Source organism: Portunus trituberculatus, chromosome 4 (genome assembly GCF_017591435.1).
Source record: "Portunus trituberculatus isolate SZX2019 chromosome 4, ASM1759143v1, whole genome shotgun sequence".
NCBI lineage: Eukaryota > Metazoa > Arthropoda > Malacostraca > Decapoda > Portunidae > Portunus > Portunus trituberculatus.
In genome coordinates, this window is record NC_059258.1 from 8,548,447 (window position 1) to 8,560,999 (window position 12,553).

General features: G+C 41.1%; 2 protein-coding genes across 6 annotated transcripts in view; one reads left to right on the forward strand and one right to left on the reverse strand.

Moving 5' to 3' along the window:
* The window catches only part of LOC123512699, a 31,868-nt gene extending 19,792 nt beyond the window's left edge, over window positions 1–12,076 (forward strand). For 4 of the 5 annotated variants that reach the window (XM_045269219.1, XM_045269239.1, XM_045269257.1 and 1 more), the window contains exons 7-9: window positions 842–1,016; window positions 1,616–1,700; window positions 11,912–12,076. The gene's annotated coding sequence lies outside the window, so the exon portion shown is untranslated. The remainder of the gene's footprint in view (window positions 1–841; window positions 1,017–1,615; window positions 1,701–11,911) is intronic. The other variant, XM_045269230.1, reaches the window with a different exon arrangement.
* LOC123512614 (piggyBac transposable element-derived protein 4-like) lies at window positions 3,094–5,278 on the reverse strand. The gene is made up of 2 exons (XM_045269052.1): window positions 5,265–5,278; window positions 3,094–4,573 (listed from the first exon to the last, which is right to left on the reverse strand). The coding sequence occupies exons 1-2, from the start codon at window positions 5,276–5,278 to the stop codon at window positions 3,094–3,096; spliced, it is 1,494 nt and encodes a 497-aa protein (XP_045124987.1).
* Window positions 12,077–12,553: the final 477 nt, after the last annotated feature.

The window sequence follows — 12,553 nt, forward strand, 5'->3', positions numbered from 1 at the left end:
CAGCAATGGCGGTGGGTTGCTGAAGTAAAATTATAGAAGTACATGAGACTTACCATAGGTCAGTTGAAATGTGCTTCGGATTTTGTGAAGCAAGCCACCGCTGCTGGAGAGAGCTTTCACATACCCGCCACTCCCACCCTTCGGAAAGATGGGCTTTTGAATTTGGGGCATTTTAGGGACCTTGTGGCATGTGGGTGGCTCTCAGTTCTTTAAAGTCTGCCGGTACCTTGATCTTTGCGTATCTCACGTGAAAGCTCTCTCCAGCAGCGGTGGCTTGCTTTGCAAAATCCGAAGCACATTTCAACTGACCTATGGTAAGTCTCATGTACTTCTATAATTATTGTTCATCTTGTCCAGTTTTATATCTTTGTAAACAAAATCTTTTGTAATAGTGTTAATGTAAGAGTTACGAGATGTATAGTTGTGAGGATGAAGTTAGTGAGAAAAAACAGTGTTTAAAAAGATCATAGCAGTCTTATGATATAGACAGAGGATGGAGAAGCATGGCAGTGAGGCATGGAGTTAGGCAAGGGTCTAGGAGGGGGAGATAACACACGTGATAGAGGGTACACGAGGGTTCAAGGTTAAGCTGTCAGCCTCAACTCTCTGCAATTAAACATTTGTTTCTTGTCTTTTTTTCTTGAAGTGTCTAAATCTAATTCTCATCAAATTTATGCCTGCTTGGACATAAAAGCATTCATAACATTAAAGATAAATAAAGTGTGACAAATTGGGTAACTCTAAAAGACGGGAGATTGTGAGCATGATTCAATCCTTTAGAAATACAATTAGTAAGAAGAAACATTCACCAACACCTCCAATGCTTGTTGTCCTTGGCAAGGAGGTGAGAATGACCCACCTGGGTATGAGGCAGTGCTACTTATAGAGGCCCTGAATGAGCCATGTGCATCACCCCAGCAACCCTTGACTCCCAACGGCCACAATCCGTCCAAGCAACTGCCCCAGAACACCACTGCCACCCCAGCTGAGGTCCTCCCATGCACTGAGGCCTCCAGGTACTTATTCCTCCTCAGACTCTCTCATTCAAGTGTTGTGACCATATTCTAATATACCTATGTAACACATCTTCACTACTTTGAAAGACTTGTTGAGGTTACACCAGTTTTTAAGTATTTTTTTCAGGACTAATGACAAATTTACATGATTTTTAGGTTATTAACAGTAGGAATCCCTTAGGAACCTAACTAATCATCTCTGAGGCCTTTGAAAATGGCTTTGATGAGAGCAGTGCATTTCTAAATATGAATCTTGATTTTACCTATTCTTATCATTTTATCTGTTTGTTGAATGGAAGGAAATTCTAAATGAAAACTAATGGTGCTGGTGTCAGGCATACATTCTTTTCATTGATGCAATGCTGTGCTTTTAGTCACCTTTCTGATACTTCTGCTGTGTACTCGTCTTGTAATTTTAAGATTTTTGCCTGTTATATTCTGGCGACAAAAGTTGTATAGTAAGTATGAAAAGTTTTTGTATATTTTCTATTGCTTAAGGGTTTTTTATGAATTTTAATTTCATATATATTTAAATATTCTTGTTTCCATCATAACACTTCTGGTTCACAACTTTATCTTCACTCTTTTACTTTGATCAGCAGGTGCTTCATGGAGGGACTGGGGGTGATTGAGCAGCCACCCATTGCCTGTGACAAAACTCTCCAGAGTGTTGGGATGTCAGAGGTGAGCTGGAGTGTTGACATTGCTCATACCTAGCTGCTGCTTCTGATCCATACTACTTCCTTCCATCCATCTTTCCCTTCTTTCTAATGCACTCTTCCACACTCACACACTGTGTGCAGTGATAATGATGTATTACATGGAGTCCTCAGTTTTAAATTTAAAGTTAAAAACACACTACAGATTGAACCTACCAAATCTGGCAACCACCGGACCTTAGACTTGCCGGACCATGGAAAATTCTGAACTATAGGTGGTCCACAAAACATCCTCTGTATACTTACCCTGCATTATACAAGTGTAGCTGTAACATTGTTTTGATATATGATAGTTGTACATGCAGAAGTATATAGAAAAACACGTAAAATTAAGTTCAGCATGGAAAATTTTTGCCCTCGCCATTATCATCTCGCCGGACACAGGGACGTTACCAGCGCGCCGAAGCTTAAACCACTGTATGAGAGCATTGTGTAAATCACTGCTTTTGCCGGATGAAAGAATACCAGATTAAGGAGGTTCAACCTGTACTATGAAGCATGCAAGTCCCTAAAATTTAACATGAAAGACAAAAAGATTCATCCACATCTCTAGTTTTACATTTTGTTCATTACTCACTACCCACATTTTAGGCACAGTGCACACTTCCTGTGTGTCACATTATCCTTGCTAATAGAGCCAACTTTCCTGCTATTGTTGTAATTATCCCCCTCATTACTGCAGCCACTCATCATTGTAAACAAGGCATTCTCCTTCTCCCATACCATATCATCATCTTTACCCATGCATGTGTGCGCCTCACACCCAGACAGAATCGTCAAGTGCTGAGAGGTTTGCTACACTACTTTCAGTTTCACTGTCTCTTATCTCTTTTTTCATGATCATTACTTAAATATTACTCATCTGGAGAGTGTTCCAGTAAGTGTGTCCTCACTTCACTATCTGTCTTATAATTATGGTAGTGGTCATTACTGCTATTATATCTAATAAGAAGCAAACTTATGAGTTTTCCCAAGGCTGATTAAAGATATTCATGTGTGGACTATGGTAGTAGGGTAAGACTGGGTTAACCCCTTCCCTACCGCAGCCACGCCCTGATGTAAACAAAGCGTTCCCCTCCTATACCGCAGCTTCTTGCCCATGCGCGCACGTGCCTCACACCCAGATCTACACATTATATTTCTTTCTAACTCAGTGTTATGTACTTTTTCCGAAACATATTTTTGTCATTTTACTAATAAAAGAAAACGTAAACATAATCATAAATTGTGCTTTGCATACAAATATACTGAAATACCTAAATTACAGAATGGTTATCTGTAGTTGAAAATAATTGTATGTAGAGAATAATGCCAGTTTTACTTACCCTATAAATCATGATGTGCTATATACTCTCTTCTCAGTGGTAAGCCTGGAAATGTTCATTCGAACATAATGCAGGTTGTTCTTTGCAAGCAGGACAGTACTTTCGAGCCCACTTGGTTTTTCCATCAGCACTACACACTCTGCACCTGCGTTGTGGTCGCTTTTTCTTATCTGTAGCTGGAATTGGTAGCAACGCATGAGCTACATTTGCCTGTGGCAGTGGCTGTGGAGCTACATTTGAATGTGGCAGTGGTTGTGGAGGCTGGCTTGTTCTTCGATTCTTTTTAGGAGGCTTGCTTTCTTTCTGCATCTGGACTAGAACATTATAACCAATGCTGCATTCACACAGGATTTCATGAGCCAGAGTTTTTATAAAGTGAACCACACTTATAGATTTAGGAGACTGGTGGAGTATTTGGTAGATAACTCTGGCATTGAGCACCATTCTTGACACCATATGAATCCCTACTTTCTTGAACCAGGCTGTAGATTTTCTTGTTGGGTCGTATGGCTCCAATAATTGATCCACAACATCAACTGCTCCCATGAGTTCATTGTAGTGCTGTATTACTGTGGGTTTCTTTACCATCTCTACAGCACCACCTCTAAGATGACGGGTCTTTTCAACAAAACCACCTTCATACTTTGTAGTCATGACATGAACAACTTTGCGGTCATTGAATTTTGTCACAAGTACATTGTCTCTCCTTGCAAAGACAGCCTGTTTCTTGGCAAGTCTTTGACAGGTAACATTTTCAGGCACTCCTCTATTAGCCCGAATTGTTCCTGTAGTGAGTGTATTCCTTCTCAGTAAATATTCTGCCAGCTGGAGAGAAGAGTACCAATTATCAAGTACAACATGTCTTCCTTCATCCAGTAATGAGCCCATCAAATACACAGGAACGCGCTCAGACTTGTTGAGCATAGCAAGGTCACCCACCTGGTTCATCTCGTCAAACAAGGTAGGAGTGTATAGGCAGAAATTCCATGTGTACCCTCGAGTACACGGAGAACTGGGGCACAGTGCAAAAAGTTTCATCCCAAATCTCTTTCTCTTGGTTTTTATGTATTGTCTGAAATGAATACGCCCCTTGAACAAGAGAAGAGCCTCATCCACAGCGAAGTTTTCACCCGGGTCCAAGTACATGGTGCACTTTTCACGCAGCTTGTTGAAATATGCATCAAGTCTAGTCATGGGAACGCCTCTGCGAACGCCATCAGGGTCTGAGAACCGAAGGAAGCGTAGTATTTGCATGTACCTGTTGCGACTCATTACAGGTCCTGTGAACACAGGTGGTCCCTGACACAGTATGTTGTGAGCCCAGTAATCAGCAATACTGGGTAGAGGGTTGAGCCCCATGAGCAGCTGCAGAGCAAGAAACACATACATTTCATCTTCTGTCACATTGACCCACGTCCTACCAATAAATCTGTGTGGATCACTGGTAGGATTGTCACGAAAATGATGAGTAGCACGAGTGTTAGTCCAGGAACAAAGTGATGAAACAATGTCACTGTCAAAAAAAAGTTTGAAACATTGAAGGATTGACATTGGATCACTTTCATGGTGTGCAATAATTCCAGGATGCACATTTGCAAATTCCTGTTTCAAGGAAGGAAGGGGATCTGGCCATTTGTCAGCAAATGGGTCACATAGGAGAGTAAAACGTGACACACCGGGGCCTGGTGAGGGTGGCCCTGAGGCAGAGTCACTAGGCTGCTCCCCCTCACTTGCCGAGAGGGTTTCAACACTGCTGTCACTATCACTCTCTCCTATTTCTTTTTCAGGATCATAGTCTGAATCATATTCATCTGGAGAGTCTTCCACTATATCCTCACTATCTGTCTCATAATTATGATAATCCTCATCGCTGCTACACGAAGCAGACGCCATTATCTCTAGCTAGAAGCAATAGAACAGTCTCCCCACGACCAATAATAGAGAACTGATGTTCTTGGAGGGACTGTGGGAATAATATACGTATTTTCAAATCAAAGAATAGTGATTGGCTTTAGTTTATGCATGAAAAATTAACTCCGATATTGATTGGCTAGTGGGGGTTGGTTTTGTTACGCTGGGGTGGCTAAAAATAACGCCTCCAGCGTTTGTTTGTTTATAGTGAACCACATGGAACATGAAAACGGCAAAATCCGCACTCAGGCCACGGTTATACACGGCAATGTATTGGTGTGGTACGCACGTACCACGGCAGCATCATGCGGTACCACGAGGTCGCTTTTGCGCGTGGTACGCACATACCACAAAACAGTCTTGCGGTAAGGAAGGGGTTAAATTGAACATGGTCGTGTAAGAAACAGCATGCATAGTGTGTGCCCTATCAAGAGTAAGTTTTCCAATCAAGTTAAAGGAAGAAAATGGGAGATTCCAAGATGGTGGTAGAACATTGATGATGTGAGGGATGATATCATTTTTTGTACTAATAATATAGTGTTTTATGATTATCAAACATACTGATTCTCATTAGTGCCTAGTCATAGATCCCAAAGAGAGAGAGAGAGAGAGAGAGAGAGAGAGAGAAAGTTAAGTTGCCTCCTTTTCTTTCCCCCACATCAGTCATCCTTTTGTGTCTTTGGAGGGAGAGAGCAGGTGAGGACAGGGTAGGAGATCACAGTCAATGACCAATTGGGTTAGTTCTACAGAAAAGGTTGGCAGACACGTGTCCAAATGTGTAGTGGAAAATAAAGCAAAAATATCGTCAATTCAGTTTGGTTGATTCCCCTAAACTTTTCATGATGAGTGTTTGGAAGAAGCCATCAGGATCGTTATGACTGAACCTCTTTATGAAGGGAAGAGAACCAGCCAAGCCAGCCAAGGGGAAAAAAGGCCCACTATAGTGGTGGCTCTCTACAAAGAGAAAAATGGCAGCCAAAATTAGGGAGCAAATGCCTCAATACCTCCCTCTTAAAGGAAGAAAAGTCTTAGGAAGTTGGAAATACAGATGCAGGGAGTTCCAGAGTTTACCAGTGGAAGGTATGAATGATTGAGAGTACTGGTTAACTCTTGCGTTAGAGAGTTGGACAGAATAGGGATGAGAGGAAGAAGAAAGCCTTGTGCAGCAAGGCTGCAGGAGGAGAGGAGGCATGCAGTTAGCAAGATCAGTAGAAGAGTTAGCATGAAAATGGCATTAAAAGATAGAAAGAGATGCAATATTTCGGTGGTGAGAAAGAGGCTGAAGACAGTTAGTCAGAAGAGGGGAGTTGATGAGACGAAAAGCTTATGATTCCTCCCTATCTAGTAAAAGTGTGTGACTGGAATCTCCACAAACATGCAAAGAGTACTCCATACAGGGACGGATAAGGCCCCTATATAGAGTAAGCAGTTGGAAGGGCGAGAGAAACTGGCAGAGACGCCTCAGAACGTTTAACTTCATAGAAGCTGTTTTAGCAAGAGATGAGATGTGAAGTTTCCAGTTAAGAGTATGACTAAAGGACAGACCGAGGATATTCAGTATGGAAGAGGGACACAGCTGTGTGTCATTGAAGAAGAGGGGATAGTTGTCTGGAAGGTTGTTTCAAGTTGATAGATGGAAGAATTGAGTTTTTAGGGCACTGAACACTATTAAATTTTCTCTGCCCCAATCCCAGATCTTAGAAAGATGAAAAGTCAGGCATTCTGTGGCATCCCTGCGTGATCTATTGACTTCCTGAAGGAAAATTAAACAAAATGATTGGCAATTCATTTTAGCCTTTTTCCCTGAACTTTTTGATATGGTTCGGAAGAAGCCATGAGCAGCGTTATGACAATCTGACATTTAACGATTGAACTGGACACTAAGTTGTTATTAGTGTGTTGAAGTGAAATAATGATACTGCGAAGTAATTATTGTTCATCTTGTCCAGTTTTATATCTTTGTAAACAAAATCTTTTGTAATAGTGTTAATGTAAGAGTTACGAGATGTATAGTTGTGAGGATGAAGTTAGTGAGAAAAAACAGTGTTTAAAAAGATCATAGCAGTCTTATGATATAGACAGAGGGTGGAGAAGCATGGCAGTGAGGCATGGAGTTAGGCAAGGGTCTAGGAGGGGGAGATAACACACGTGATAGAGGGTACACACGAGGGTTCAAGGTTAACCCCTTCAATACGGTGACGTCTATGTAGGCGTCATGAAGCCCCAGTAGCATATACGGTGACGCCTACGTAGGCGTCATATTTCTTTTCTGAGCTTTCTTCAGTTCAGTTGTCCCGTACAGTGTGTTGGATACCAACTACACACGCCGTATGCTGTCTTTGAAATCCTAGTGCTCCTCCCACCATCCTTGTTTCCACCAATCACTAAAGATAAGCTACATGCCTTGTGTCTAAAATTACCCAATGGCATAGACTGTTCCCATCTCTCTCTCTCTCTCTCTCTCTCTCTCTCTCTCTCTCTCTCTCTCTCTCTCTCTCTCTCTCTCTCTCTCTCTCTCTCTCTCTCTCTCTCTCTCTCTCTCTCTCTCTCTCTCTCTCTCTCTCTCTCTCTCCTTCCTTCCTCCTCCTCTCTTCTCAAAGATAAGTTACATGCCTTGTAACATTCTGTGAAAACACACACACTCACACACACACACACACACACACACACACACAGGTAAAATTGAAAAACTGTTTGAAAAGTATGAGGGCCTGGAAACGAGTTATGACAATGTAAAGAGAGACTGTGCCGATATGAAGAAGGAAAATACAGCACTGAAAGAGGAAGTTAAGCTAATTAAAGTGAATTGCGAAAATGTGGAGAATCTCTAGGAAAAGTGATGGAGAAGCAGGCTGAATGGAAAAAAAGTCAGGAAGTGGAAAGAAAGGAGGTAAATTACAAAGTTGCAAGTCTGGAAAAGGAAATCAAAGAGTCAGGGAGAAAACTTTGGGCCTTGCTGAAATTATAGATCAACAGATCATAGAAGAGAAGATAGCTGAGAAAGTGGTGAAGGTTATTAAGTCAAATGAGACATTGGTGAGGGAAACTGTAGACAAAAAGAGATGTGTGGTGATATTTGGTGTGGAGGAGGATAAGACACCGAGTAAAATGGAGAGAGAGAAAACATAAAAAGGTGATAAATAATATCATTAATGTGGTGCAAGAGGAGGAAAAGACCTAGTACAAGAAATAGAGGACTTCCATAGAATTGGAAAGTTCACAAGAGAAGGTATGAGGCCAATAAGAATCAAACTTAAGTCACAAAAGGATGTAGATGAATTGGTGGAGAAGTCATGGAGGCTAGCCCAGCAGGAAACAACAAGGAAGATTTGGTTGAGAAGAGATCTCGGTGAAAAGGAAAGAGAAATGTTAAATGAGTTGAGAAAGGAGGCTTTGAAAAAAATGAAGAGAGGACAGAAGAAGAGAAGAAAGAGTTTTTCTGGAGAATCTTGGATATGAGACTGAGGAAGTGGTTCATAACCCAGAAAAGTACAGCAAGAAAGGACTAAAGAAACTTACATATGAGCGAAATGTAATGTATTCCAACATAAATGGAGTGATATCGGGATTTTAGAACTCAACGATTACTTGAGGACAAGAACCCAGATATTGTGGGTCTTACTGAAACAAAACTGAGAGAGGGAGAAGACCTGATGAAGGTTGGAGAAGGAAATATAACGTTTGGAAAAGAAATAGAGTAGGTAAGATGGGAGGAGGAGTGATGTTGCTGGTTAAAAAGATATAAAGGTGGATCAAGTGAAAAAGGTATGGGAAAGGCAGAAGTGCTAAAGATCAGAGCAGAAACTAATGAAGGAAAAAGAGGCACTACATAGTGGTGTACGTACCACCTAAGACAAATGCATGGTCAGTACAGGAATATGAAGAAATGATAAGTGATACAGGAACATGTCTGGAAGAAATGTTGGGTGGTTGTGAACGAACTATAATGATGGGAGATTTTAATTGTAAAGAGGTGTGTTGGGAGGACTGGTCAATGGAAGGATCAGAGACAACATGGGGAAATACACTATTGACACTGGCAATGGAAAATGTGTTAACTCAGTGGGTCAAAGAAGATACTAGGTTTGGAGGAGAGGGAGCATCGTCAAGACTGGACTTGGTCTTTAGTACAGAGCCAATGGTCATTGAGGAGATGAGGGTGGAGTGCCCTTTAGCAAAGAGTGATCATGCAGTTTTGGAGTTCAAGGTGATAGACGAAGAGAAATCTAGAAGAAATGAAGAATATAAAGTGGGAAGATGGAATTATGCCAAGACAGATTTTGGAAACCTAAAGAAATTCTTTCAAGAGACAAATTGGATGAAATTCAAGAGTGCTAAGGAGCAAATGAAAAGTGGAAGGAATTTATAAAAATATACAAAGAAGGTGAGAAAAATTTGTACCAATAAGACAACATAGAGAAGTTGGAAAGCAGGACTGGTTTAACGATAGATGTGAAAAGGCTAGAACAAGAAAAGAGGATGCATGGAAGAGGTGGAGAAGGAAAAGACGGATTAAGCAGTGGAAAGTTACAAAAGAGCAAGAAATGAATATGTGTTGATTAGAAGAGAAGAAAGAAAGAAACAAGAAAAGGATATAATTGATAAATGTAAAGACCAACCAAGGCTTTTTTACAGACATGTGAACAACAACATCAAAAATAGAGAAAGTATTGAAAGTTTAGAAGTAAATGGAGTATACAGTGAAGATCCCAGGGAAATGGCAGAGGCTATGAATGGATGCTTTCGGAAGGTATTCACAAAGGAGACTGCTTTTGACAAACCACTGGTAATGGAACAGAAAGGGATTATGAAGGAGTTTCAAGTAACGGTGGAGGAGATCAAGAACATGATGGGGAGTTTAGAAGTGAGAAAAGCTGTGGGACCTGATGGGGTATCAGGATGGATTTTAAGAGAATGCAGGGAGCAATTGGCAGAAAAAGTTTGTGAAGTAATTGATGCCTCATTAAGGGAAGGCGTAGTGCCCCAAGACTGGAAAAGAGCTAACATTGTCCCAATCTATAAATCAGGTAACAAGAGAGACCCATTGAACTATAGACCAGTGTCACTTACAAGTGTGGTAGCTAAGATGTGTGAGAGGGTGGTGAAGACTAGATGGACAGACTTCTTGGAGAAAATGACATACTTTGTGAGTGTCAATTTGGTTTTAGGAAAGGGCGTTCATGCACGACAAACCTGATATGTTACTATTCGAGGGTGATAGATGTAATACAGGAAAGAGATGGTTGGGCTGATGGAATATATCTGGATTTAAAAAAGGCCTTTGATAAGGTACCACACCAGAGACTGATCTGGAAACTTGAAATGGTAGGAGGAGTGCATGGCAGTTTACTAAAATGGATGGAAGATTTTTGGTAGGAAGAGAAATGAGAACAATAATTAAGGACAGACCATCAGAATGGGGATTGGTGGAGAGTGGAGTTCCACAGGGATCAGTGTTGGCACCAGTAATGTTCGCAGTCTACATAAATGACATGGTGGATGGGGTGTCCAGTTATGTGAGCCTATTTGCAGACGATGCAAAATTGTTACGAAAAGTGAGATGTGACAAAGATTGCGAACTACTCCAGGAAGACTTGGACAGAATATGGAAATGGAGCTGTACATGGCAAATGGAGTTCAACACGACAAAATGCAAGAAAATAGAGTTTGGCAAGAGTGAAAGAAGAATCAGGAGTATGTACAAGATAGGAAATGAAGACATAAAACCAGTCATGAAGAAAAAGACCTTGGGGTGACAATTACCAATGACCTATCGCCAGAGAGACATATAAACAAAATAATTGGAGAAGTATTGAACTTATTGAGGAACATAAGAGTGGCGTTCGTATATCTAGATGAAGAAATGATGAAGAAAATAATTACTGCAATGATAAGACCGAGGATTGAATATGCAACAATACAGTGGGCTCCGAACTTAAAGAAACACATAAGGAAACTAGAGAAAGTACAGAGGGCTGCAACGAAAATGGTGCCTGACTTAAGAGATTTGACTTATGAAGACAGACTGAAAAGAATGCAACTTCCAACCCTGGAAAACAGAAGAGAAAGGGAGACCTGATAGCAATATACAGAGTGATGATTGGCATGGAAAAAATGGATAGGGAAGATCTGTGTATGTGGAATGGAAGAATGTCGAGAGGGCATGGGAAAAACTAAAATGGCCACTTATAGGAGAGATGTGAAAAATATAGCTTCCTCATAGAAGGGTGGAAGCATGGAATAGTTTAGACGTGGAAGTGGTCAACGCAAGGAATATTCATGATTTTAAGAAAAAGCTGGACATTAATAGATATGGAGACGGGACAACACGAGCATAGCTCTTTTCCGTATGTTACAATTAGGTAAATACAATTAGGTAAATACACACACACACACACACACACACAAATACAAAAACAACAAATTTTCTAATTCTCTCTCTCTCTCTCTCTCTCTCTCTCTCTCTCTCTCTCTCTCTCTCTCTCTCTCTCTCTCTCTCTCTCTCTTCTTTGAGAGAAGCGTCCACTTTCCTCTTCGAAGGCAATATAGTAACTAAAAAATAACAGCATAATACACTAAGACGACAAGTATGACAAGCTTGCACGAGTTTCCCGCGCTCGGGCGCACGGCATTACCACCCGTATATCATACACGCGGGCTTTTTTAACATCCGGGGCGAAGGGGTTAAGCTGTCAGCCTCAACTCTCTGCAATTAAACATTTGTTTCTTGTCTTTTCTTCTTGAAGTGTCTAAATCTAATTCTCATCAAATTTATGCCCGCTAGGACATAAAAGCATTCATAACATTAAAGATAAATAAAGTGTGACAAATTGGGTAACTCTGAAAGACGGGAGATTGTGAGCATGATTCAATCCTTTAGAAATACAATTAGTAAGAAGAAACATTCACCAACACCTCCAATGCTTGTTGTCGTTGGCAGGGAGGTGAGAATAACCCACCTGGGTATGAGGCAGTGCTACTTATAGAGGCCCTCAATGAGCCATGTGCCTCACCTCAGCAACCCTCAACTCCCAACGGCCACAATCCGTCCAAGCAACTGCCCCAGAACACCACTGCCACCCCAGCTGAGGTCCTCCCACGCACTGAGGCCTCCAGGTACTTATTCCTCCTCAGACTCTCTCATTCAAGTGTTGTGACCATATTCCAATATACTTATGTAACACATCTTCACTACTTTGAAAGACTTGTTAAGGTTACACCAGTTTTTAAGGTATTTTTTTCTGGACTAATGACAAATTTACATGATTTTTAGGTTATTAACAGTAGGAATCCCTTAAGAACCTAACTAATCATCTCTGCGGCCTTTGAAAATGGCTTTGATGAGAGCAGTGCATTTCTAAATATGAATCTTGATTTTACCTAGTGTTATGGTTTACGTACACCACACGGCTGCGGTTAGCTGCTACAGCTCACTAGACTGTTATTCTGGCAAAATCTTCAACTTTGTTACGATCAGTACAGTGGGGATTATAAAACACTCCACAGAGTCCCCACTACTATAACTCACAGCCGCCGTAACCCTCAGGTTCTTTCAAGGTCGCCAACAGTGTATAATTTCCCC